Raw genomic sequence first — 27,498 nt, forward strand, 5'->3', positions numbered from 1 at the left:
TCTATGACTGTTTCCCGACTGTTTGCTGTGTAACAAAGAGAAGCTTTTTAATCGACTGCAGAGCTAGTACTAGGTACGCATACAAAAGATCCTAATGGCTCAACTTACATCTCTTTTTTGGTGGATAGAAATAAGCATAGATCCATAGAACTACAGAAGAAAAAAGGAGTTTATCTTTTTTTTAAAGGAGGCAATAAGTGAGATTTGAACTCAGGTCCTAGTGATCCCTAGGGCTAGCGACTATCAATTTTAAAGAGTTAACATCAATTATTTTTATAAAGGGATATTTACTGAGAATTACAGCATTTTCCCATCAGAGCACAATACCCTCTACCTCTTCAGTACCAGAAGCTGTCATCGCTACAAAGCATTGGTTCCCACCAAGCTCAGTTCTAAATGTGACATGTCCAGTGGATGAAGTCACTCTTTGCTTGTTGTTAGAATAGATTCCTTTATGCTGACCTTGGCTGCTGACAAACTCTATACCAGCTTCTGGACCTCTGGAGATGCCCTGAGAAAGAACTTTCTCTTGGAGTGGAGAGGCTTGAGTGGACAATTGACCAATGGGTCTCTCCCGAATGTTCCTTAGCCCCTGCTGCTAAGCCTCTGCCTTTCTATTGCCATCACCTGGATGCCTACCTTGTGTTCTCTCGGGCTGTCTGAGAGAGAGAGGAGAATCAGACCAGAGGCTTTTTCCTGCAGCGGGACTATTTTCTTTATATCATCTATAGATGTACTGGACTTTCCCAAATTTCCTTCTAATTCCCTGGGTATTTTCCCTGCCTCAGCCAAGTAAAGCTGGATATTCTCATCTTACTTTCCAAGAGCAAATATTCACCCTTGAAATGTGCATCATGTGAAGAAATTGAAACTACTTCTAGTCATGAAAAGGTGCTCCAAATCACTGTTGATCAGAGAAATGCAAATTAACACAACTGAGATACCACTACACACCTCTCAGATTGGCTAAGATAATAGGAAAAGATAATGCTGATTGTTGGAGGGGATGTGGGAAAACAGGTTCACTAATACATTGTTAGTAGAGTTGTGAAATGATCCAGCCATTCTGGGGAGCAATTTGGAACATGCTCAAAGAGCTATAAAACTGTGCATACCCTTTGACCCAGAAGTGTTTCTACTGGATTTGTATCCCAAAGAGATCCTAAAAGAAGGAAAGGGACCCACATGTGCAAAAATATTTGTGGTAGCCCTTTTTGTAGTGCTAGAAAATAGAAACTGACTGGATGCCCATCAATTGGAGAATGGCTGAATTAGTTATGGTAGATGAATGTTATGGAATATTATTGCTCTGTAAGAAATGACCAACAGCATGATTTCAGAAAGGCCTGGAGAGACTTACATGAACTGATGCTGAGTGAAATGAGCAGGACCAGGAGATCATTATACACAGCAACAGCAAGATTATACGACGATTGATTCTGACAGATGTGGCTCTCATCAACAATGAGATGATTCAGATCAATTCCAATATCTTGTGATAAAGAAAGTCATCTGCACCCAGAGGAAAGAAAGCGGGAACTGATGTGGACCACAACATAGTATTTTCCCACTTTCTCTTGATGCTTGCTTGCATTTTGTTTTCCTTCTCAGGTTTTTTCCCTAGATCCAATTTTTCTTGTGCAACAAGATAACTATATAAATATGTATACATATATTGGATTTAACATATATTTTAACATACTTAACATGTATTGGACTATTTGCCATCTAGAGAAGGGAAAAATTTGGAATAGAAAGTTTTGCAAGGGTCCATGTTGAAAAATTACCTGTACATATGTTTTGTAAATAAAAAACTTAAAAAAAAAGAAATTCGCATCATATTTTTCTTGTGCAGCAAGATAATTGTATAAATAGGTATGCATATATTGGATTTAGCATTAATTTTTTTTTGATTTGCATCATGGGAAGTATCTGAACCTGTTTCCCAGACCTTGGCCTACCCCCTAAACCCCAAGAAAGCTGACCCACAGGAATGGAAATGGCCTGAGCATGAAGCTAAATTTGGGGGATGTGCAGGAAGTCAATTCTCCAGATCAACGTGGAAGTGTATGGCAAGTCTAATGTGTGGAACATAAACCATGCTGATCTCTTTGGGGCCTGGAAGCCAGGTGAGAACGAGCTGTCCCGCCAGTGCTAGTGCTGGCCCCCTAGGATTAAGCCTTCTTACTCTGTTCTTGCTTTTCTTTGCAACACTAACATTAAAAACTTCTTGAGTCCTTCTCTACTCCCCCATGGCAGAGGCCCCATCCCTCCCCCTCCCCCCGGGGAACACAGACATCTGGGTGTCAGGTATAGAAGGTAGAGGTGAGTGACAGGGAAACGGGAGGGGTTGGGGGTTAATATCCAGAGGGGCTCCAGGCAGAGGCTCCTTCTCCCTTGAACCACTGAGGATGCATTGCCTGCCCCCCACCCTCCCTCCCCAAGGGCCTGACCCTGAAATGTGCTGACGCAGCCCAACGTAAGCACCAAGGCTGCAGAGGACAAAGTGAATGAACATTATCTCCAGAAATGGATATCTGGCCTTGCTGGCCACTCTCTCCCCAGCCAGATTCCCTTCCTCTCATCCTTCACCCAGCCCCCCTGCCCTTCTCTCTACTGCCTCCCTCCAGGACCAATTGAAAAGGAAAATTTGCTGGCAGCAAGGTTGATTAGCTAGAATTAATGCTTTCTCTCCCTTTCCTCTCTTAGCCTCTTCTCTCTCTCTTTCTGTCTCTCTGTCTTTCCATCTCTGTCTGTCCATCTGTCTCTCTCCTCTCCTCCTCTCTCTGTCTCTCTCTTCTGTCTCTGTATCTCTCTGTCTCTGTCTCCTCTCCTCTTCTCTCTCTGTCTCTTCTCTCTGTCTCTTCTCTCTCTGTATCTCTCTGTCTCTGTCTCCTCTCCTCTTCTCCTCTCCTAGCCTCTTCTCTCTCTCTTCTCTGTCTCTCTGTCTCTGTCTCTCTCTTCTCTGTCTCTGTCTCTCTCTTGTCACCACAGAAAATATCAAATCTGCCTGAGGATGAGCACAAGGAGTTAGACTGAGGTATTGACTCTGAAGCAAAAGAGAAGTTGACGAAAACGGGAAAACAGAACTGTGTCCCAATGTGCCTGGTACAGGATACCTAGGTTTGAACCAAGCATCACTTAGCTAAGTCATTTCCCCTCTGAAAACGGGCATGCTAGGGATACTGCACCAGGTCTGGAGTCAGAGGCTCACCTTTATGGATTCAAATCTTTTTTCAGACACTTTCTAGCTGTGTGACCCTGGACAAGTCACTTCACCCTGCTTGACTAAGTTTCCTTCTCTATAAAAGAAGCTGCAGAAGGAAATGGCAAACCACTCCAGTATCTTTGCTAAGAAAACCCCAAATGGGGTCACAAAGAGTTGAACATGCCTGAGATGACTGAACAAGAACAAAATGTACCAAATAACTGACATTCATTTAGTGCTCCTCAAGACGCAGGGAGTTCAGTGTCATCAGTCTGGTAAAAGGGAGGGTGAAAAATGCTGACCATGGAAATCCACTGATGAAATAGGTGATCAGAAGAATTTTCATGGCCCTGAGATACCAACATAAGCCGTCAGGTTGCAGCATGGGAGTGATATGGCCTGGGAGCTCCAGAACCCTATCTACAAATAGATAGGAGGTATTTTGTTCTGGACCCCTGAATGGAGAAGAGATGTGGACGCAGAATTGACAACACTTATCAATTGATTAGATATGGGACATTTTTCCTTGGAGTATCTCTCTGGTTATTGCTTTGTTTTTTGTTGGATTTTTAAATTTTATTTTGTTTCTTTGCATTCATTTTTTTTTTAATTTTGAGTCCCAAATTCTCTGGCTGTTACTCTGAACCCTAACTTAAAACTTATATTGCCATTTAATCTTTCCAGGGTTTGCTTCCCTTTGGACTTAAGCATCATAAAAATCCCTTTCATACAATCCAAATTCACCAAACACAGTGTTCAAATTTTCTATCTCTACACTTTCCAGTGGTCCATAATCAGAATGTTTCCTCTCCTCTTGTCTTCTGAGTCCTTAGCTTTCTCAGCTTGGGTGCCACTTACTAGAGTAAGCTTTTCCTGAGACAGCATACTGTATGATAGATCTCTGTGTCAGAGGACTGATTGGATTCTGATCAGTAATTTCTTCAATCAGTTCAAATTGTACTCTCAGGAGACAACTCTCAGCATCAGAGGAATCCCAAAATCTTCTCAGGAAGTCATGATAACAACTGATACAGAAAATGGTCAAACATTTTGGTGTGTGAATATAATGGAATGTTGTTGTGCTCCAAGAAATAAGAAATATGAAGACTTCAAAAACATGAAAGATGACATTGGAGGGCAAGACAGGAGCACTGAGTTTTCTTCCACAAAATAACTAATATGGAAATATATTTTACATGATTGCAAATATATAAATTATATCAGATTCCTTACCATCTCAGGAAGAGGGAGAAGAGGAAGGGATAGAGTTTGGAAAACAAAACTTTAAAAGAAGAATGCTAAAAATTATTTTTGCTTGTAATTGGGAAAAAATAAAACATTATTATGAATTTTTTTTAAAGAATGTAAGCTCCTTGAGTGCAGGGATTATTTTTCTTTCTGCAGCGCTTTGCCTAGGAGAAAGTAAGAAGTTAATAAATACTTGTTGGCTTAACTTGACAAATCCCCACCCTTCTCTGTGAAAGGCTAAATCCAGGAATGTGGGCCTGCTCTCAGCTGTTCCCACGTGTCAGTTCATGTGGTTCTCTTCTTTTGGGGCCATGTGTTTCCTACTCTGGGAACTCTCTGGCCTCTTCAGGCCTGCCACTCCTGCTCACAAAACTATTCTATCCCCACAACATAGGCTTAGAGCAGGAAAGGGTTTTAGAGGTAAACTAATCCAGCCGCATAACATTGCAAACTACTTCTCCATAGTCACTAAGGTTATAAGTGGCAGAACCAGGGTTCTGAACGCAGCACTCTTTCCATTTCACTAAGTTGTATCTATTCTCTGATCTTTGTCCAAGTTCCTCTCATTCTGATTCTGATCTCTGGCAGATCTAAGCTAGCTCTCCAATATGGGCCTGAGTCCAAGGGTGATGTTCAACTCAGACCTGATGAATCATCTCACTCATTCAAAAGGAGTACCAAAGGGTTCGTGGAGAATTCAGGCCAAGTGTCCTCCTCATCCCTCTTTGGGGAGCTGTGTTCATGGACATGGCCACCCTTTCTGCCAACTAACATCTTCAAAGGTGGAATTCATTTTACTGATGTTGACCAAGATCCTCAACAACAACATCAGGAAACTCACCGAGAAGGAATTCCAAAGAGAACATTACTCAAAAAGAATATTTTTGTTTTACTGGTTGCATGACTATGGACAAGTCTCAGTCTGTTTAAGTTTCATTTTTCCCATATTTAAAGTGAGAATAATAATGCTTTCAGCATTTATGGGATTATTATAAGGAAAGTGGTTTGTAAGCCTTTAAAGTATCAATGAAATAAGAATTATTTTTGTCACAAATTGGTTCAAGTATTTCAGCAAACTATAAATAACTAAAGGTTACAACTTTATGCATGATTGTTTCTCATTCTTGTTTATGTTTTTGAATAGAAGTTTGGTTGGTATGTTTTTTTTTCCATAATTACTAAGTTTAGAATGTCTAAAAAAAGGACTTGGGAACCAATTCTACTGTAAGGCTGCATGTCTCACATGACATCATTCTGCTTTTGGTTTTGTCCAAAAAAAAAAAAAAAAAAAGGAACTAGGTAATGAAGAGTCACGGTGATAAAAGTGTCTTAACATGGAGTCTGGAAGACCTTCTTACACCTGCCTTTGCCCCTCCCCCAACAAGCTCTGTGCTCTAGGAATACTAGTTTCTTGCTCCCCTAAACACTGCTCTTCCCACTTCAGGTTTTTTTCCTGGCTGCTTCCTATGCCTGGAATGCTCTTACTCCTTATCTCCACCTCCTGACTCCCCTTAAATTCTAACTAAAACTCTTACCTTCTACAGGAAACCTTTCCCCATTGCCCTTAATTCTATTACCTTATCTCTGTGGATTACTTCCATTTTATCCTGTATATATCTCGTTTGTGTATAGTTGAATGCATGTTTTCTCTCTCATCAGCTTTTTTTTTTTCCTTTCTTTGTATCCTCAGTGGTTTTGGTGCTTAATAAAAGCCTGTTGACTTGCCTTCATTTGGAAGCTAACTTCTAAGTTCTCTGAGTCTCAGTTTCCAAAAAGATAATAATAACTGTAATAACTATCCTGATAGTGGGTATTTTATCAATAAAGCTGAACTGAGAATTAATCTATAAAACACTTTGCAAACTTTAAAACTATATGCATATATATATGTATATATATATATGTATATATATATATATATATATATATATATATATATATATATATATATATTACTTCTGGTTATCATTATTATTCATCATTACCTGGGGAACAGTGTGCTCCAATTCTAGACCACCAGTATTAGTTCTTTAGGGAGAGATCCTAGTATGGAATACGGTTCATCATCATAACTAATAGCTATCATTTACATAGCATATATCACATAATTATTAGATATTATATTATGTATTCTACAGAATATATTATTAGAGATTACATACTCTCTAGAATATATTAAATATCATTATATATTATATTCTATAGGATATGTGATTAAATATACTATACTGTGTTCATTATTAGATATATCATTTATACTCTAGTATATAGTATATCATACATATTTAAAGTTTGTGGATTTATTTACATATATCACTTAATTAGCATTTATTAAGCACCTACTATGTGCCAAGTGCTATGTTATCTTATTTGATCCTCACAACAAACCTGGTTAAGTAGCTGTTATTATTTTCTCCATCTTATAGATGAAAACTAAAGTTGGGAGGACTGGATGATGAGGTATCTTGAGTAGATTCTGAGTTTGGGGGCCATTCCCAGACTACCACCACCAACAGCTTTCTGGGTCATGTCAAAGACAATACTTGAGCTGGACCCAAAGGCTGTATTTTGGAATCATTGACTGTCAGAGCTAGAAGAAGGGTCTCATAAGAGCTTTGTTGGGTAGAAAACAAGGAAGGTACAAGTAAGCTACTTACTGAGTCAGGAAGGCACAATGTTAATAGACAAACTGCTCAACACCCTCATTTTACAGAATTTATCCCCTCCAGAAAGAGGGAAAGACATGCTTGACACCACAAGGATAATAAGGGGCAGAACTAAGACATATTATAGAAGTCGACTCAAAAACTGCTGGTGGGCAAGCTTTGCTTTTACACAGTTTGACTGTTGGGTCTCCTCCTATCCACTTTCTGAAAATACTATCACCTTGGCCAGCTGATTTCCCTGTATCTGTGAGCTAAGTCCTGGGGTCAGACTTATGTTCTGTCTCCAGCCTTAAGGGGCAGGTGGGCAGCCATTTCCAGAAGGCTGTGTCCAAGTGCTGAACTCCTGAGTTCAGAAGGTACAAAAGTCTGCAAGTGTGGCAGGGGCAGCATCTCCTGGACTGCTTGGTTGTGCCAGTGGCAGATGCAGCTGAGCACGAAATCCAGAGGAGGTGGGGGATTGTCCCAGAATGCAAGACAGTAAAGTAAACTACAAAATGCCTAATTAGCAATCTTGCAAAAAACTCTTAATGAAGTTTAAGTATCATCCTCACAACAGTCACAGTGGTTATTAGTCCTTACCAAATCTTACTTGGGACAATAATTAAAGCATTGGACTTGGAATCAGCAAGACCCATTTTCCTGAGTTTAAGTCCAGCCTCAGATACTAATTGTATGACCCTGGGCAAGTCATCTATCCCTGTTTGTCTCAGTTTCCTCATCTGTAAAATGAGCTGGAGAAGAAAATGATAAATCACTCCAGAATCTTTACCCCAAAACCCCCAAAAATAGGTCATGTAGAGTTGGCCACAGCTGAACAACAAACTCTTACTCTGCAATTGTGTTTTTTAAAAATTTTTAAATTTTAACATTTTTGTACATGTAGAAATAAATTATCTCATTCCCACTTTATATTAAGTCTCACCAGGCCCCAGTGTGGGTTGGCAGCAAGCATAGCACATTGCGTGTGCTTGAGGGACTGGGCTTCTTATTGGCCAGTTATACATTAAAAATATACATGTATGTGTGTGTATATAAAATACATGTATATGCACATGTGTATGTATGTGTACACACCTATATAGGCACATTTTGATGCTTTTTATCTTTATAAAATGTTAAACCCTCAGTTGACAATGAAAAACAAGTAACATTAAATAAATGAATCTAATACAGACAGCAATTTGGCAATATATACAATTGCATTGTTATCCATATCTACTACTTTCTACAGTAAAGAGGAATATGTTTCCTTATCTCTTCCCTAAGACCACACTGTTTTTTTCCATTGCTCAGAGTTCAATTTTCTTTTGGTGATTTTTTCATTTACATTATTGTGGTCAGCGTTCATACTCTTTTCTTGATTTGTTTATTTCATCCCACATTAATTTATACAGATCTTCCCTGCTTCTCTAGCCTCCACATGTATCATTTTTAATTGCATGATAAAAATATTCCATGACATTCACAGACCACATTTTTTAGTCATTTCCTAATAAATGGATAAACACTTTGTTTCCAGTTCTTTGCTACCATAAAAAGCACTGCTATAAATATTTTGGTATATATTGGATGGACCTTTGTCCTTTTGTCTTTAGCTTCCTGGGGAGGGGGGGGGAGTTTAATTCCATGGTTGGACTCAGTTCCACCAACAGTTCATCCCCAATCCTGCCTTCCCACAGGACTTCTGACATTGTTTGGATTTTTGGGTCATATTTGCCAATTTTCATGGTGTAAGGTGAAACCTTAAAGTTATCTTAATTTGCATTCTTTCTATCAGTAATTTGAAGTGGTTTTCATTAGGTTGTGTATAATTTGTAAACTTCCTTTGAGCACTCATTGATTGGAGGGTGGCCCTTGGTCTCATCACCCTGTCCATTCCCTGTCACTTCTGTAAGATCTGATGGATGACATTTGACCTAGCCAGGTGACTTGATCTTACTTAAAGCTGTTGGCTGCTCTCTAATAATCTTTTTTCCCCTCTTGGACTTTTTTTTCAGTAATGATGACAGTTTTTCCCCTGGTTTAATGAGCGGGTTACATAATTAAGAATCAGAAGCAGAAATCTTTAGTTCTTATGTGCACTTCTGCTTTCTTTCTAGCTGTTATTATTGCCCCATCTCTTCCAAAACGGCCTCTCTGTCCCCTGCTTCTTCCTCTCTTGGCTGACGTTTTAGACTTCTGCTTTGTGACACATTCCTGCGGGACCAGCTCTGTCTCTGAACTCGTCCCCACTTCTGTCGCCTCCTGTCCATCTCTTCCCATCCTTTAAGATGCTGAGCTCAATGCATGCATTACATGGTTTCTTTAGACATTGGAGCCTCTGCTCCATCACCAGGATTTCATTCACATGTCCAGGTTGCCTTAGCAACTACATAGAATGACAATGTAATCCAGAACATAAAACGTGAGAGGAACCTCAGGACACAATGTCAGAAGCGGACCGGGCCTTCGAGATCACCGCTGCTCTTCTTACAGATGTGACGGAGCTGTGAGAAAACTCGGGAACTTTTTTCTGTCGCCCTCCATGGAAATGGACGCTTCATGAACACGTTGTGGGCTACCCCACAAAGCTATAGATCACAACATCACCAAAGATGGCGCCACTTTTGTGCACAGCGTCCTCCACAGGGAGGACTGGAGCCGCTGGTCGGCAATCCTGACCATTGGGGTTTTCTTTTGAACCTCTGCAGATCCGCTGGATGTTCCGGGGCTTTTCTCAAGGCCGCTTCGCTACCTTTCTAATAAGAACCCCCATTTTTATAATGCTCTAAAGCAGCGGTCCTCAGACTTTATACATAGGGGGCCAGTTCACTGTCCCTCAGACTGTGGGAGGCCGGACTATAGTAAACACAAAACCTCACACAGTCTCTGCCCCTCAGCCCATTGGCCATAACCTGGGGGCAGCATAAACGTCCTCAGCCCGGGGCATCTGGCCTCCCGACTGGTCGTAGTTTGGGAACCCCTGCTCTAAAGCCCTGGAAGATAAATCATGCAGTATCATTTTGTGGAAGAGGAAATTCTGCTTCAGAGCAACGACTTCCAGGCAAGGAGCAGCGAGCTAACTGTCCTTGTTCAGTCTCAGAATCACGTCATCTTCGTGAGTTCCCATCTAGCTGTGTGGCCCTGGCCGAGTCACTGAAGCTGGTTTGCCTCAGTTTCCTCCTCTGTCACACCGGCTGGAGAAGGCAATGACGAGCCTCTAAGAGCGGGACACAACTGAAACCAAAACAGGGCCCCATCTCCCTCCACTCTCTCCGGTTCGGCCGGTGCTTAATAAATGACCGCTGAACAAGCAGGTTCAGTCAAAGGCCAGGCCTCTTCATGTATCTTTTCTCCTAACCTCTTACTCTCCCCTACCCTCTGTGATCTCAGTTCTGGCCCCCGCTCAGTTAATCATTTCCCACTTGTTCCGCGCATCCCTGGGACTGCATCCGTTGTTTGCTTAGCGTCTCTCCCTTAGATGTACGCTCCTTGAGGAGGGGGGTAACCTTTGCTTCTGTTCTAGCATTTAGCAAACGCCTGGCACAGAATGCATGCTCATTAACTGACAGGCGGAGGGCGGCCTGTCCCCGCCGGCCCCTCGTGCTCTCCCACTCGTGCCGGCCTCACACCTCCTTTCGCGGAACTTTAGCTTCCCGAGCTGTAAGCACGCCCCACGGTCCCCCCGGCCCCCCAGCCTCTGCAGCGCCCGGGAGCGCTGGGAGCGAGAATAAGCCCGGGACGGCGTCAGGCTTAGAATCCAGGGAGAGTCGGGCCTGAGAAGGAAAAGGCTCCGGCGCCCCGGGGCCCCTAGGGGGCTCCGCTCCGGCACCATGGTCCGGAGCTAAAGAGTTAAACCCTCCAGCCTCGTTCCCCCGCAGCCTCCCTCAGAGTTACGAGAGCGATTTCCGGAGAAGGGGGAGGGCGGGGGCAGAGGGGGGCAGTTCTGACGCAAGAACGGCGGACGCTTGACTGCGCCTGCGCCGGAAGGAGTGCGTAAGGAAGGTGCGGAGTAGTGGCTCGGACGGAAAAAAAGCAAAAAAAGAAAGGCAGAGTTGCGCCTGCGCACTGGGCCCTCTCGCTCTATAAATTGAAAGGCTTGGGCGGCCTTAGGTGCCTTCTCTAACCAGAAACTAGAGTAGTGACCTTAGTCCCTCCGCCACCAAGTCCCAGCTCCGCCGCCGACACATCCTCGAGACTGCTCAGGTGAGGGCCGGAGCGGCTTCCCCTCGGACCCTGCCCCTCCGCAGACCTGCTCCCGAGTCTCCCTCCCGGGCCAGGAGCCCCCATTATGGGAGTTCCACTGCCGACCTTCGGAGGACCTCCCATTATCCGTGTTCCACTGCCTCTCCCACATCCTACCCGGGATCCCCATTATCCGTGTTCCGCTGCCCTCCTCACACCCTGCCCTTTTCCCTGCGATTATCCGTGTTCCATTGCCGCCTTCCCCAGGACTTCCCTTTTATCCGTGTTCCACTGTCTCCTCCGTGATCCTGCCCTTTCCCACCGTGTTCCTGCCCCAGCACTCCCGCCCCTCCTCCCCGGTGATCCCGCCCGGGATCCGCTGTTCACCCCTTCTTCTTCCCCAGCGCCGCTTTTCACTCTCCCCCCCGAGGTTAGCTCAGTTCGATCCCACAATTTCCACTCACCCTTCCCCAGAACTCCAACGTATGTGCCCGCTGTTATTGCTCCCAGAACTCTCGCTGATTTCTGCTCCCTCTCTCTTCTCTCCTCCCTCCAGGGCCCTCCCGTTCCTCCCTTTGCCCCCTTTCCCTGACCCTTTGCCCCTTGGATTTGACAATCCCTTGTTCGCCCCCCCCCCATGACATTAGCCCACTTGGGGTTCTGCCTTTCCTCCGGGACCTTCTTTATTCCTGTCTCCCTTCTGCCCCAGAACCCTCTCACTCCTTCCCTTCTTCAAGTCCCTTTATTCTCCTTCTCAGGACCTCCTCCTGTTTCATTTTCTCCAGACCAACACTGTTTTAATTCTATCCCCCCTTTGTGATCTTCCCCAACTGGTCTCTCGTTCCTCAGCGCCCTCTTCTTAGCTCTCTAGGACTCCGCTTTATCCCAACCCCCCCATCCCTGTTTGCTCCCCACTCCAGACCCCCCATAGATAACCCGTTTATTTTCCATCCCATTCCCCAAACTCCCACTTACTGTTTTCCGTGGATTCCACTGAAGGAAGCCAGACTCTTAACTTCCCTTACTCTGGGCAGCCTCCTCAGACATTTTTAGGAGGATGTATATCCCTGAAAGGCAATGCCATTCCCTGTAATAGGGCTACAACCATCGGCCTGGTTTTCCCAACCAGGAGCAGGCTGGGAGGCCTCAGGAAAGCCCCCTTTCCCAGGGACTCTTAACTGACTTCTTTCCCCAGGGGTTGGTGGGGAGACCTTGAAAGGACTGTGAGATCCCGGGAGCCTTCTCTATCAAAAGTGGAGCCAAAGATGCAAAAGTATCTTGTTCAAATTAATAATAGCCTTTGGTCTCCCTCCCCCCCAGCCATTCTCTGAAAATATCTGGCTCTGCAACAGTGTCTTAATTTATACTTGATTTTCCCCATCCCTGCTAATTATCATGCACTGCCAAAGTAGGGCTTCATCTACTTAAAGTATAAAATATATTCCCAGCCTTGTTACATTTGAAAACTTTTAAACTAGTTAGTTTCTCTTTGTATGTTAATGTTCCTCAGCTCTCCAGTAGTAGATATCCTGGTCCTTTTGTGGCTTTGAAAGGTCCTAGGCGATGGTCTAATGTTATTCCAAATTTACTGATATGTGGTGATGGTATACACAGTCAATCATTTTACAGGATCCTGTCGTTTTTCTCAAAATGGAGACCATTGTTCGACGTTGCCCATTCTTGTCAAGAGTACCCCAAACCTTTCTCCAGAAGGCTGGCAAGTCTCTGCTCTTCTATGCCCAGAATTGCCCCAAAATGATGGAAATTGGATCCAAATCTGCTTCTCGGACTATGACCACTTCCCCAACAAACTTCCAGCAAGTAAAAGAAACACCTCCAGCCAATGAGAGTAAGTACTGTTTTATTTATTATCTATGAATTATTACCATGTCTGTGACTAAACCCAAAGCCGTTATAATGTTTCATTTGTTACATGCTGTGCTTTGTATTTATAATCTTTAGGCATTTGTGTTTTAGAAGAACATTATTATGGGACACTTCATGTTTAAAATTTACATAAATGCTAAGTTTTAATGTTCAGTTACAACTTTTTTAAACATTTGCCAAGTTTGTTCATTTAGCTTTTTAAATTGTAATTCTGAGTGTGAAGTTTCTGTCATAATTTTTATTTGTCCTTATTTCACCACCTTTGTATCACTTTATTTCTTAAATTAAAAAAAAAAAGAAAGAAAGAATATAGTATTTTTATGTTAGCCTGACTGTGATTAGAAGAAATTCAGAATAAAAATCTTTTCAGGGCCACTTTTAGTCCCATAAAGTCTACATTTTAGGGTTTTCCTAGTTGTATATCCACAGTGAAGACTTTTATGTGGAATCATTTAGGGAGAAAATGTGGTAATGTGTGTAGACTATTGTTTTGCTTTTTTTTCCCACCTGTCAACACTCACTGTAGATATCTGTGCTGACATAAACTTGAAAATTCCTTCCTCGTATGAAATTGGGAAAGAAAAACAATAGTGAAACACTTTCTACAAACTGTAGAAAAGGTGAGGCTGTGACTCATTGGGGTGTTCCAGCATCAATGAGGAAGAGCATTTCTCGAAGGAAAGGTGATCTTTTAGCTCAAGGGGAAAAGGAGGTCATTCATTTTAGAAACATAATTACCAGCCAACTGTTTTATGGACTTTGGAGGACTGAGATAAGGAAATAGCTAGTGAATCTCTAGTATAAAACTTTTTTATAATACAGTTTCCTGAATTAACCATTTGAACTTCATTTAGTAAAAATAATCTTTTTTGTTCTATGTTAGCTCCGTTAAACTGTTTGTCCTTTCAAGTTTATTTGTTGTCCTTGTCAGGTTTATTTGTTGAGATTTGGTTGTATGAGGTGATAATTTCTTAGATCAACAGAAAGGAAACTTAAAAGTTTTAGTTACTTAAGTGGGTGTACCCCTTAGTGAAATCTGTTGGACATTTTTGGGTAAGATTGATATTGGAAATAATCCAGATCACAAACTCTTGATTGCCTAAGACTAATTACTTTGGACTTACAATCAAGAATGAAATGAATGCAAAAAGCAAATAGAATATATCCTTTATCAGTTAATGGAGTAATCCAGGTCACAAATTCTTGATTGCCTAAGATTAATTATTTTGGATTTATAGTCAAGAATTCAATGAATGCAAAAAGCAATCAGAATGTATTACTTAATGGAGAGATGAATAGAAATTTGTGTAACAGAACTATAAACTAAAAAAGCACAAGTATGTTATTCTCTTAAGTAAATACATATTTTGACTGCATTTTTACATCCTCATTTCCAAATATATCCCTCTTCCCTTACTTTCCTACAGGATCATCCCCTGTTTAAAAGGGGGTGAGGGGAAGAAGGGGTGGCAAGGGAAGACAGTCCAGCAAAACTAACCAACATATTGAACAGGCTTGATAAATTTATTCAGTGTTTGTACCCAATAATGCCCAACATTCACAAAGAAGAAATGGAGAAATGCATTTTTTCATACCTTACATTGAGCCAAGATTCAGGTCTTTTTCTCATGGAGTCAGGATTAGTCATCCAGGTCTTTTTCTTTCCATTTACAATGTCATAATCACTTGTGTATTGTTTTCCCAGTTCTTTTTATTCCACTTTGTATCAGTTCATATAAGTCTTTCCATACTTCTTCATAGCTACTATTTTCTTCATATATTCATTATTTTTTAGGATACATTAATATCCTATTATATTTTTTACATACTACAATTTATTTAGCCATTTTCTAATTGATTGCCAGATATTTTTAGTTAGGCACTGATAGTACAAAATTTTAACTATATGTGTTTCATAATACAAAAATTATGAAGCACTGAGACAAAAAAACTGAGCAGTTTTCTTGTGTAGTTAGTTTAGTACTTTAATTTTTCCATCTTTCCCCAGAGGACAAAACTTCCAAAACTGTAGTCCAGCATGCTGATGGTTCTCAGCAGACCACTGGCGGATCCCAGCTTCCCTCTGGGCACCCATCTTCTTCTTCGAGTCAGGGAACTGCCAGTAAATGCCCTTTTCTCGCGGCTCAGATGAACCAAGGAACCAGCAATGTCTTTCGTAAGGCCAGTTTAGAACTACAAGAGGATGTACAGGAAATGCAGGCAGTGAGGAAAGGTAAGCAAGTCATCACATAGAATGAATTGCTCTTGTAACTTTTTCTCTTGAACCTTAGGACTTCTTTAGCTTGATAAATATGTTTCAAATGCTTCTGTTGGAAGGCCAGAAGGAAACACATCATGACTTTATAGTTAATGGATTCCATTAAGAAATGTGGGAGCTGTTCTCAATGTTAACTGCTGTGTCACTAAAGGAAACCTCATAAAAAAGAACTAAACAGGAAATAAAATAAAAAATAAAATATTATTTTCCCCTAAAGAAAAAAAAAAGATATAGGAGCTTTGAGGAATTCTCAACATTTACAACAATTCATTTCTATAAGTATTTTGTGAATGAGAATAGCTACTGATAGACAGTAATTTTTTCCCCCTACCCCCAACCATTTTAGTGGAAGAGGTGAAATTGATGATGGTATTGTTAGATTATTGTCTTAGGTCAACCCAGTTTGCCTTATTGAACCAGCTATATGACTTTTAGTTGATTGTGCTCATGGGGCTGTGTGAACTCCTAGAGGGCATTAGAAAACCTTAGATAACAAACAGGTAGTCTACATTGACCTGAATTTTGTGTGAAGAAAATTGGATTTTCTTGACATCTTAATTTCTGGTATCATGTGCTTTCATCTTTGTGAAAGATTGCTGTGGGAAAAACATATGGATAAGAAAATAAAAGAAGTCAGAATCTTAAAAATCTTTGTCTACCATTTTTCTATATTAGAAAGAATTCTGTATTTTTCTTTATTAGAAAGAAAATTCTTTATTTCAGAAGTGCTATAAAACAAGGATTTTATATCAAATTTGTTTTATTTTATTCCTTCTCATGAAGAAGTTGCTCAAACTCCAATTAATCCTACTGTGATCAATCTTAAGACGGGTAGAGAAGACCAGAGTGGTTTGCTAAAGAACTTTCAGGATCTCATGCAAAAGCAAAGACCAGAAAGGGTATCCCATCTTCTTCAGGACAACCTGCCAAAATGTGAGTTTTAAAATACTACCACCAAAAACCTTCTTCTTATTCTTTTTTATTTTTTTTTAAGCTTTACTTTTTGCAATTTTGTAGTTTGTCTGGAACCTAATATAGCTTCTAAACAAATCACATCAAAACTTAAAATTTACAACCTGTTAAGATTCATAAGTCCAAAGTTACCATTGTTTATGTAAACAGGTGCTGTTAATCACTCCATAATTCAGGAATAAAATGGCTCTCTCTTTTCATTTTTAGCTGTTTCCACTTTTCAGTATGATCGTTTCTTTGAGAAAAAAATTGATGAGAAAAAAAGTGATCATACTTACCGAGTATTTAAAACTGTGAATCGGAGGGCACACATATTCCCAATGGCAGATGACTACACAGACTCTCTTGTTACTAAAAAACAAGTGTCTGTCTGGTGTAGCAACGATTACCTAGGAATGAGTCGTCATCCTCGGGTGTGTGGGGCAGTCATGTAAGTAGACTATGAAAGGGTCATTTATGCCAGTGGGTATATTATTGGGAATCTCTTAAAGGAAAATGGACATTTGGGACTTGATCTTTTATTTAAAACATGTGAATTGCATTCTGAGCCAATTACATGGTGGTAAATTTAGTGCCTAGTCTCAGATATATTTTAAAAATTTGTTTGCCCAAACACATGTATGTATAGCTATTGCATTATAAATAAAAATTAAAGTCTGTAAGCTATTGCAGACAGGATAATTACCATTATAAAGTCTTGTATTTTTTTTTTAACTAAGCTCTCTATTTTGATAAAAAATATCTTGGAAAGTATATATTCTCACATTCTTAGTGAGCAAAGTATCTGTAGTAGAAATTAACCATTTTGCTGCAAAATTTTTAGCTATGGAATTTTGGTCAAAGTATTATAAATAGGCAAAAATCTGTTTGTAAGATTTTAAGTTCCAAATTTTTCCCTCTCTAAAACAGCAAGCAGTCCAATATAGGTTTATACATGTATAATCATTTTAACCATATTTTCATATTAGTCATAAACATAATCTCTTGACTATAAATCCAACCTTTACTGTGGCTGAGGAAACTTAATTCAGTGTGTGCTCCCTAATTTCAGGGTAAGCATCTCAGGAGCTTACCTCATATGCTTATTAACTTTGTGACTCTGGATAAATCCCTTAACCTCTTTCAACCTTAATTCCAAAATGAGTCCCTTGGACTAGATGGCCTTTAAGCTTCAAGTCTTCCAACTCTTATATCTTATATAACGTAGTTTATTATGAGATCAGGTTTTATAAAACTAAATGGCTAATTTCAGAGGACTTGAACTCTAAATCAAATTCTATTCATTACATTTCAGTTTGTGAGTCTGAGCAGATTTTGAAAATAAGTGTACTTCTGGGAAAGAATTATTTGGTTAATCCTTAAGCTAGCACTTCTTGCTTGCTGTCTGGCACAAAAATATTTGTTGTTCCTTCAGTAACCTCTAAAAGAAATTTGTTCTTAAAAGAATATCTTCTTTCATGTATGTGTTACGCAGGGAAACATTAAAACAACATGGTGCTGGAGCAGGTGGTACTCGAAATATTTCTGGAACTAGTAAGTTTCATGTTGATTTAGAACAAGAATTGGCTGACCTCCATGGCAAAGATGCAGCTTTACTGTTTTCATCCTGTTTTGTGGCTAATGATTCTACCCTCTTCACTTTGGCCAAGATGATGCCAGGTAAAAAAAAAATATTCTATTGGATGGCCTATTGTCTGGTGTGTTTCTGAGTGGAAATAAAAATTCAAGTAGCACTTTATTTCAAAGAACTTCCAAAAGCCATTCCTTTTTTTAAAAAAACAGCTTGTCATGAGGGACAAACTCATTTATAATATTTCTAGCTCCATATTAGAACTTGAAATTGAATGTAACAACCAAATTGAAGATGTTCTTATAAATATCCTATTATCTTGACTGTGTTCTGTAACCTGTACTTGTGTGCTTTGAAAACTATTTTTATAACTTCCAGAAAGTCAAAGACACTTTGAGTTTTTTGGTGTGTTGAGTGTAAATTTAAAGTGCTATAGTTATTTAAACCTAGAAACAATGTTCTAAATAAATTGTCTTTTTGCTGTTGACTTGTAATTTACTAATCATACAACGAAGAATATCTGCAAGAAAATTTGTCAAACATTAAATTTCTTATCAAATAATGTAAAGATTGTTTTTGTTGCATAGTTATATCTTAACCACTTATGAAATAAATTGGAGTTACATGTCAATAAATGTTTTGTCACATCAGGCTGTGAAATTTATTCTGATTCTGGGAACCATGCTTCCATGATCCAAGGAATTCGTAACAGTAGAGTGCCAAAGTATATATTTCGCCATAATGATGTAAGCCACCTCAGAGAGCTGCTAAAGAAATCAGACCCGTCCATCCCTAAGATTGTTGCATTTGAAACTGTTCATTCAATGGATGGTGAGTCCTCTAGGTACTTGTATGCGAAGACTCTATGCTGAAATCCTTAATGTGCCTCATTGAACCAGGAGTAGACACTGAAAGACAGGTTTTTGGCTTTGGGGTCTCTGTCTTGCTTTCTAGCAGGACTTTGCAGTCCATTTGCTTTGCTTATGTTTGCACTGAGCATTTTCTGCCCACGCATTTAATTGGGAATTAGAAATCATAGGGTTGCTGTATCTTGGGCTTATTTTGTTTTATTTACCTTGTGTCGGTCTTATTTTCATGAGATTTTTTTGGTATGCTCCACAAAACATTGCTTGTTGTGTGCCCAGGAGCTGTGTGTCCGTTGGAAGAACTGTGTGATGTGGCCCATGAATATGGGGCCATTACTTTTGTGGATGAAGTCCATGCGGTGGGATTGTATGGAGCCCGAGGAGGTGGGATTGGTGATCGAGATGGAATCATGCACAAAATGGACATCATTTCTGGAACTCTTGGTATGTATGTGTGCTCAAAGGTAAAACTAGTCAAAGTTGGGCCTTTTACCTAGAGACACACCCCATAAAAAAGAAATTAAAAGCCCACAGATTCAAATTTAAGATCCGAGGAGAAGAGAAAGGACTGAAATGCTCAGTTTCTAGGTTACCATTCTATTGAGGAAGACCAGGGGCATGAAGTCTATTGGGATAATTGGCAGACAAGAATAGCTGAATTGTTCTGAGGACGAGGGCTTTCCCGTGAGAATTTCCTACCTCCGTTTCCTCGTCAGGGCAGTGATTAGAGTGCTACTTCTTGATCTCGGTTGGTATGAAGGTAGCTCAAGTAGGAATTCTCCGTGGTGGTACTAATGCCAACTTTGACTGCCCAGATTTTAAGTAAGCACGTTAATTACAGGACACACTGTTATTATGTTAAGACAGGGCTCTGCTAGATGGAGCGGGCACGTAGCTAATCCTGAAACCTGAGAGACAGGTTATACAAAGGGATTTAATGAGAACTGAAGAACAAGTCTGGATAGAAACCAGACTTAACTAGCCTGCTGTGATTGATAGGTCTCATTTAGCTGGCAAAGCCTAATCATCAAAGCTTTATACTTATAGAGGATATTAAATGAACTCTGCAAACTAAAACAGTTAATGCTCTTATCTGGCTCTCACCTTAAGTATAATGAAATAATGTGGTTATTAAGACTGGTACCTTGGCTCAGATTGAGACATTTGAGTTCTGGGAAGCTGTTTTGAAAAAGATACAGTAGGGAACACAGGAAATGTTCCTTGGCCAGTGTGCCACCCCCACCCCCATCACACCCTCCCCAACCCCACTCTGCCCCAGCCCATCCCGTCCTGGGCAGGAAAGTGTGCCCTGCCCACTGATCTGTCAGGGAAAGCAGCAGAACCAGGAGGGTCCAGTGGGGGGTTGATTGAGGTAGATTTGGGGCTATCATCTCCTTACACAAATGAGAGGAGCACTTGTTGGGTATTTTGTGACAGATTCTTGTTGGGGTAAAGATTAGAAGAGAAGACGCTGGAAACATCTTTCAGTCCCAGGCTTTGAGGATGCAGGGTGAGACAGCCACTATGGACAAGAACTTTCTTTTGGGATGAATAAAATGAGACAGACTCAGAAAGTGTTTCTGATCCCAGGAGGTTTGATTCAGAGTCAAACAAGTAAAATGATGCTTTGAGACCCTGGGTGCTGGGGTTGAGAGTCAGGCAGTCCCAGTCTGAACTTCAGAGAGTCGGTGAGGAGGAAGAGAGACAAGGAAAAGGCCTGAAGTTAGTAGAAGGAACATGCCATGACTTGGGAGAGCCTGTGTGCTAACCCCTTTGTGCTTTTTTCCTTCAGGCAAAGCCTTTGGCTGTGTTGGGGGCTATATTGCCAGTACCAGTTCTTTAATAGATACAGTTCGCTCCTATGCTGCTGGCTTCATTTTCACAACTTCCCTCCCCCCGATGCTTCTGGCCGGGGCCCTCGAATCTGTCCGCATCTTAAAGAGCGCTGAAGGTCGAGCCCTTCGCCGGCAGCATCAGCGCAACGTCAAGCTCATGAGGCAGATGCTCATGGACGCCGGGCTCCCTGTGGTTCACTGCCCCAGTCACATCATTCCAGTCCGGGTAATGACAGCTTGACAGATGTGCTTTGTGCTTGGGAACGTACACCAGAAAATTTTGGCACGCAGGTGTTCTGGGGTCAGGCGCTTCAGGGCCGTCCTGAGGTCCACTACCACATAAGGCGGCAGGCGGCTTTCGCCTCTGCTGCTGCTGCTGGTTTTCCACCATGTTTTTTGGGAAAAGTAAATAAGGTTGAATTCCCAGTGAAAAGAACACTTCTGGTGCCAAAGGACTGGTTTTCTTAAGAGGCTTATGAGTATGAGCATAAACATGACTGTCCTGGGCCCCTTTGGGGCCAGATTCACTTCTGAATAGGTCTGTGCTTTTCTGTGGGCACAGCGGTCCTGTTAGTTCTGAGTTAGTGTTGCAACAATTATAAGCAATTATATATAAATCTCCCTGTGTGAGCAGTCAGCATCTGCTACTATGGCAAGTACTTTCTGCATCAATGCCTGTTGGCAACAAGGCAATGAAGAACATTCATTGTTGCAAAAATTGATCAATTCTTCTATTACTAATGACACACACTCACCTGTTTTAAGCTCTGATCAGTGGACTGACCAAAACAGTGGTAGGATTCTTAAATCTTACATAATAGATACCAAAAGGAGACAGTTCACATTTATGTAGTATTTTGTGAGACAGGCAGTGCAAGCATTTTTTTCAATAATTTATTTTTTCCAATTACATGAAAAGACATATTTTTATATCTTTAAAAATTTTGAATCCCAAATTTTCTCTTTCTCTCAATTCCCCTTCCTAAGATAGTAAGCAAATTGATATAGATTATATATGAATGCAAGCTTCTCTTGCTTGTGCACTAGCATACACTGCCCATAATTCTTTTCTCATTTCCATGGAAATTGTGATTCTTTGAAACTGAGAAGTCTGAACAAACTATTTCTTCTCCTCTGTTACTTAAAGCTCTCATACCCTGTGACTGTACCCCAGTGCTTCTTAGATTGAGGAGCTCTGATTTTGATGGAGGTTGGGAGCTCTCTATGTGGCTCTACTCCCCAAATGAAGCACATACTTAATCTAGATTTCTTGTCATAAAACCAGGTGGCAGATGCTGCTAAAAACACAGAGGTCTGTGATGAACTCATGAGCAAACATAATATCTACGTCCAGGCCATCAACTACCCCACAGTCCCCAGGGGAGAAGAGCTCCTCCGCATCGCGCCGACCCCTCATCACACCCCGCAGATGATGAACTACTTCTTGGGTGAGTATGCAGATCTCCCCTGAAGTTGGCATTATTTGCAGTTGTAACTCCCTGGTGTATATTTAGAGGCAGTATAGTGTAAGGGATAGCAGCCAGGAGAGCCCTGGGCAGGCCTCTGCCCTCCTCCTATCCTCAGCAGCTCCGCAGACAAGAACGGGCCAGCCTCCTTCTAGAGAGGACGTTCCAAGCCAGGGAGAGCTTCAGTTCCTTTTGGTGCATTTCAGTGGATTTTTAAAGGCATCTCGACAGGCCTCCCGGCTGTGCTGGTCTCCCTTCCTCCTAGGCCCTGGCTTTGAACACCCGTTAGATGTACCACAGTCAGCCAATACACTGCTTGTGTAATATTGACCTAATAGTGAATCAGCCCTAAATACAGAGTCAGCATCCTGAAGTGTGGCCTCTACTACAAAGCGACTCTGCCGTGAACATCTCAACAGTCCAGTAGTTTGGATTGTGTTTGCTGATACCATTTCTGTTTAACTGAGTTCAACATAAATCTCAGTTCCAGGGTTTAAAATAACCTTTTCTCAAGGGAATTGGGTTTGGTTTTAGAGAACTTTAAATATTCATTTGAAAATGTTTCCTCCTTCACAGAGAACCTGCTGGATACTTGGAAGAGTGTGGGGCTGGAGCTGAAGCCTCATTCCTCAGCAGAGTGTAACTTCTGTAGGAGACCCTTACACTTTGAAGTCATGAGTGAGAGAGAGCGAGCCTATTTCCAGGGCATGAGCAAACTGGTTTCTGTCAGTGCCTGAATCTGACCTCCATATCTACCTGATGTCATCCAGTCTCCTATCCACGTTGTCTCTGTAGCCTTTATATATGAATTAACTTATCTTAAATTTTAATCCATAGTAGAAACATAGTTCTGAAAATAAATTCCTATTAAAGCAGTATGGTCTGATTCTGTAATGTGAGGGTATTCTGGGTGTTAGCACAGACTGATCCATTATTCCTTTTTTTCTCATTTATCTGTATTATGCTAATTAATAATAAAAAGCAATCTTTTTCTGGCCCTGTTTAAAAAGCTAGTCACAATCTTTGTCTATTTTCTTCAAACATAAGAAAATAGATGATTATTAGTAATCACTAGATCTTTGTCCATACCCTTTGAAATACATTGCCTTCTGCTGCATTGAAGAGAATGTAGTGGTTCAAACAACTCTCATATTCACAATATGTTGAAAGATTCCCTTGAAGCACCTTCCTGAATGCTGCGTTAGACTTGTAGTTAGGGTGGATAGAGACTGAAGGCTAAACTTGCCTCCCATTACTTAATAATTCAGTAGTTTCTTAATTCCCTTTGTTTTCTTGAAATTGAAGGGAGGTGTGCGTTAATAGGCCCTTTACTGCCTGGAGAGAAAGCTGAAGGGTCAGTCCTAGAGAGAAGCTGAGAGATCGTCTCACCAAGGGTTCTTAACCAAGGATCTGTGAACTTGATTTTTTTAATCATTATTTGGATGCCGATTTCTATAGGTATCGGTATAATTGGGACCCTGTTACTGTAGAGAGCAAACGCCAACCTCTCAGTCCCTTGGGTATAGTGAGTTAGAATTTTAGACTGCCCTTTAAAGTACTACAGACTGCTTATTTTATAAAAAGAAACCAGAACACGAGTGTCTGAAGGGAAGGGGGCAGTTAGAACTACATACAGAGAGGCACCAGCGTTCAAAAGATTGGGAACAATGGGAGGGTCCAAGTAGGTGACTGGTAACCTCCTTCTTGGTGTGTACCTTATGAGACCCTAGCTCTTGGAAGCAGGAGCCTCTTAGCCTTGTTCCTACCTGTCCCAACAGTGCTCCTTTGAACTGGCAGCCAAGGGGACTATAAAGACTTAGTAGCATGCTCTCCTGCCCTGGAAACAGGCCTTTGCATTCATTCCCAAGCACCTTCCTTGTGAGAACCTTCTGGTTTAGCCCATTGTTGCAGAAATTCTCATGATGTAGGTTTCCTTCAAGCTTTTTTTTTTCCTTCAAAAATCTTGCTTCTTACTTTACTGTAAGTCAAAGAATACCTACTATGTGGTAATCCTTTGTACAGTCCTACCAGTTGCTGGCAAGGTCTCAAATCTCTCAGCCTGTTACTATCAGGGGAGAAAGCTAAAAGTGTCAGCCCTGGATACAAATTTGGAGCTGTCTTAGTCCATATGTTTCTTAACCAAGGGTCTGTGAACTTACCTATTGAAATTGGTGTCCAAGTGAAAACTATCATTTGATGCCCTATTACTGTAAAGGGCAAACACCCACTTCCTAGTCTTTTAGGTATGTTGTTTTCAATGTAATTAGTTTCCTTTTTAATGCTATGTTTTCATTTTGTGCATTTAAAAATCTTATTTTGAGAAGGTGTCTATTCACATCCCAAAGAAGTCCATGACAAAAGCAATGAAAAATCCTTTTTCTAATTCAACCCTGCGACTTCACAGAGAAGGCAACAAGCTGGGAAATGCAGGAGGCTATCCTGGGAATACAATACAAATAACCAAAATGAGAAGTGCCAGATCTGAAGCAGCTTGAATTCTACTGGGGAGGGAAAATAAATATATGGATTAAGTCAGTACAAATTATAGGTTTGGGGGGATCCCAATTGAGCCTTAAATGGAGCTAGGGCTTGGAACACAGGACAAAGCTTTGCAGAACCAGGTCAAGATGTGGAAGGAGAAATGTCACATATGGGGATCACCAGTGGTTGGGTTGTTTCATGGAATTCCTGAGAGAGAGTATTGCTATTTTTAAAAAATTTTTCATAGAATTAAAATTTTTTTTAAATAATATTTTTCCAAACACATGTAAAGATAGTTTTCATCATTCATTTTTATAAGATTTTGAGTTCTAAATTTTTCTCTCCCCTCCCAACCCAGCAATCTGATGCAGGTTATATATGTACAATCATGTTAAGCATATTTCCACATTAGTCATGTTGTGAAGAATCAAAACAAAAGGGAAAAACGATGAAAGGAAAAAAATTAAAAAGTGAAAATGGTGTGTTTTGATCTGTATTCATAGATTCCATGGTTCTTTCTCTGTATGTGTATGGAAATTTCCATCATAAGTTTTTTGGAATTGTTTGAGATTGTATCGCTAATGGAGCAAAAGTTATCGAAGTTGATCATTGCACAAGGTTGCTGTTACCAGGTAGAGTGTTCTGGTTCTGCTCATTTCACTCAGCATCAGCTTATGTAAACCCACGTTTTTCTGAAATCTGCCTGCTGATCATTTCTTTTTTTTCTCCTTCAAAAAAATAGTATTGTTTTCTTCAAATACACATGAAGATAATTTTCAACATTCATTTTTGTAAGACTGTGTTTCAGATTTTTCTCCCTCCCTCCCTTTATCTCCCCTTTCCCAAAGACAGAAAGCAATCTGATATAGGTTAAATATCTGCAATTCTTTCAAACATTTTCACATTTATCCTGTTGTCTCATTTAGATTTTTGCAAGAACTTTGATTATTAAAAGTTTCCTCAGATTCAAGTCTATCCTACATAGTGACCAAAGCTGTCTTTCCTAAATGCAGATGTAACTCAAACGCTCGTGGCTCCTATTGCATCTAGAATAAAAATTCACCTCCACAGTTTATTGTCACCCTTCACAACCTGACTGCAAACACCTTTCCAGCTGAATTGGATGCTTCCGTCCTGCTCTGTGCAATCTAGTCAAATCACCCTTTATTCCTCACAATGTTCCATCTGTGCTCTCCTGTACTGGCCATCCCCCAAGGCCAGATCCCAGTCCTTCCTCATCTCTGAAAATTCTCCCCCTTCAAGATGCAACTGAGACAGCTGTATATGAATCCCTACCTCGATCCTCCAGTTGCTAGAGGCCTCCCTCCCAAAGTACTTTGTATTTATTCACTTTATAGTTATTCTATGTGTGGACTTTTTTATATGTACTGTTAGAATAAAATGTTCCCCATTAGAATAAAAGCATCTTGCGGTTGTCATTATTTCATTTTCTGATCAAATGAGATTACTAATAAAACACTAGTACAGTGCCTGGCACATGGGTACTGTATAAGTGTTTATTCTCTCCTGCCTTGTATCCTAATGGCTGGCACCTAATAGGTACTATAATATGCTTATTCTCCACCTTGCATCCTAGTACTTGGCTCAGGACGTGACACATAGTAGGTTCTTAATAAACCTAGATGGAGCCTGTGGTATATATGAGCTTATAGTATAGTATATAGAGAGCCAGATAGTAATGGGATTTAAATACCAAATAAAGTCTGTTTTGTCCCAGAAACAATATAGAGGCTTTGGAGCTTTCTCAACACTGGGAAAGTCTGCTCAGTCTAAGGATTATTGGATGATTAGGCGAAATCAGGAAGCAGGAAAGTCAAAGAAGAAGCTGTTGAAATCCTCTACGTGAGGGACAGTGGGTTCAAACTAGGGTGGTGGCTGTGAGTGGGAAGAAGGTAGAATCTGATTAGAGATAGGGGTGAAGGAGAAGAAGGAACAAAGGATGATTGCAAGGTTGGGACCGTGGGTGACAGATAGTATGATGATTCCATCATGAGCAACCAGAAGTTAGACAGAGAAGGATGTTTAGAGGAAAATATGAGTTCTCTTTAGTACAGGTTAAGTAGGATGGAGGTAACCAACCAACAAATGATATGGAAATAAAATTCAGCCCTGGAGTCGGGAAGACCAAGTATTCCCACACATTGGAAATAGGACAAAGATTAAGATCCAGCCCAGGAGAAAGAACCAGGAAAAAACAGGGTCAAGAAAATCTGGGGAGTAGAGAGTATCAGGAAAAAGGAATGGTTGACAGTGTCAAAAGTCATTGAGAAATGGCCACTATATTTAGCATTTAGGAAAAGCAGTCTCAGTCAAATAAAGGGTGAAAGACAGATTTCAAGGGAATAAGAAGGGAAGAGGGAGATGAAAGGAGATGAAATACTTTGTGAAAGAGACAGATTATAGGAGATGGCAACCTCAAATGAAAGCTTTTCATTAAGAATAGAGGAAAGAACTAAAAACATTCCCCTTTGATTGGGGAATAACTAAACAAATTACATTAATGAATATCATTTGACATATTAACAGATAATATGATATATTAATAGAAAATTATTGTGTGGTAAGAAATGATGACGAGGGATAGTTTCAGAGAAACCTGGGAAAACTTCTATGCAAAGGGAAGTGAACAGAAACAGAACATTTTATACAAATATAACAATAACAATATTGTATAGACAAATAATTTTGAAAGAGCTCTCTGATAAATGCATTGACAGCCATAATGATGAAACATGCATGCTATCCACCTTGTGACAAAAAAGAGATGGACTCATGTACAAACTGAGACAGATATATTTGGACTTGGCGAGGGGGGAAATTGGTTTTGCCTGACTAT

General features: G+C 40.6%; 1 protein-coding gene and 1 long non-coding RNA gene across 3 annotated transcripts in view; one reads left to right on the top strand and one right to left on the bottom strand.

Annotated features, from left to right (window-relative positions):
* Window positions 1–12,581, bottom strand: part of LOC141551617 (uncharacterized) — a 60,607-nt gene extending 48,026 nt beyond the window's left edge. Inside the window, exon 1 of the long non-coding RNA XR_012484917.1 lies at window positions 12,262–12,581. This is a non-coding gene — a long non-coding RNA (uncharacterized LOC141551617). The remainder of the gene's footprint in view (window positions 1–12,261) is intronic.
* Window positions 10,657–23,035, top strand: ALAS1 (5'-aminolevulinate synthase 1). 2 transcript variants are annotated; one of them, XM_074283403.1, is made up of 11 exons: window positions 10,657–11,307; window positions 12,916–13,135; window positions 15,182–15,406; window positions 16,235–16,384; window positions 16,631–16,853; window positions 17,898–18,082; window positions 18,645–18,824; window positions 19,139–19,303; window positions 20,652–20,920; window positions 21,980–22,142; window positions 22,737–23,035. In XM_074283403.1, exons 2-11 carry the CDS (start codon window positions 12,937–12,939, stop codon window positions 22,895–22,897), a joined length of 1,920 nt encoding a protein of 639 aa, XP_074139504.1. In that variant the 5' UTR covers window positions 10,657–11,307; window positions 12,916–12,936; the 3' UTR covers window positions 22,898–23,035. The 2 variants fall into 2 exon arrangements, 1 of the variants encoding a protein (XP_074139504.1); XR_012484915.1 differs by having other exon boundaries at window positions 10,658–11,307; window positions 20,652–20,940; window positions 21,944–22,142.
* The last annotated feature ends 4,463 nt before the right edge of the window (window positions 23,036–27,498 follow it).

This window comes from Sminthopsis crassicaudata, chromosome 1 (assembly GCF_048593235.1).
Source record: "Sminthopsis crassicaudata isolate SCR6 chromosome 1, ASM4859323v1, whole genome shotgun sequence".
Taxonomy (NCBI): domain Eukaryota; kingdom Metazoa; phylum Chordata; class Mammalia; order Dasyuromorphia; family Dasyuridae; genus Sminthopsis; species Sminthopsis crassicaudata.

Bases quoted from the DNA above. Each gene is read 5' to 3' on its own strand.
- ALAS1 (XM_074283403.1), top strand. From the start codon at position 12,937: ATGGAGACCATTGTTCGACGTTGCCCATTCTTGTCAAGAGTACCCCAA. The intron at 16,854-17,897 runs GTAAGTAGACTA...TGTGTTACGCAG, and splicing joins CGGGTGTGTGGGGCAGTCAT to GGAAACATTAAAACAACATG. The intron at 22,143-22,736 runs GTGAGTATGCAG...CCTCCTTCACAG, and splicing joins GATGATGAACTACTTCTTGG to AGAACCTGCTGGATACTTGG.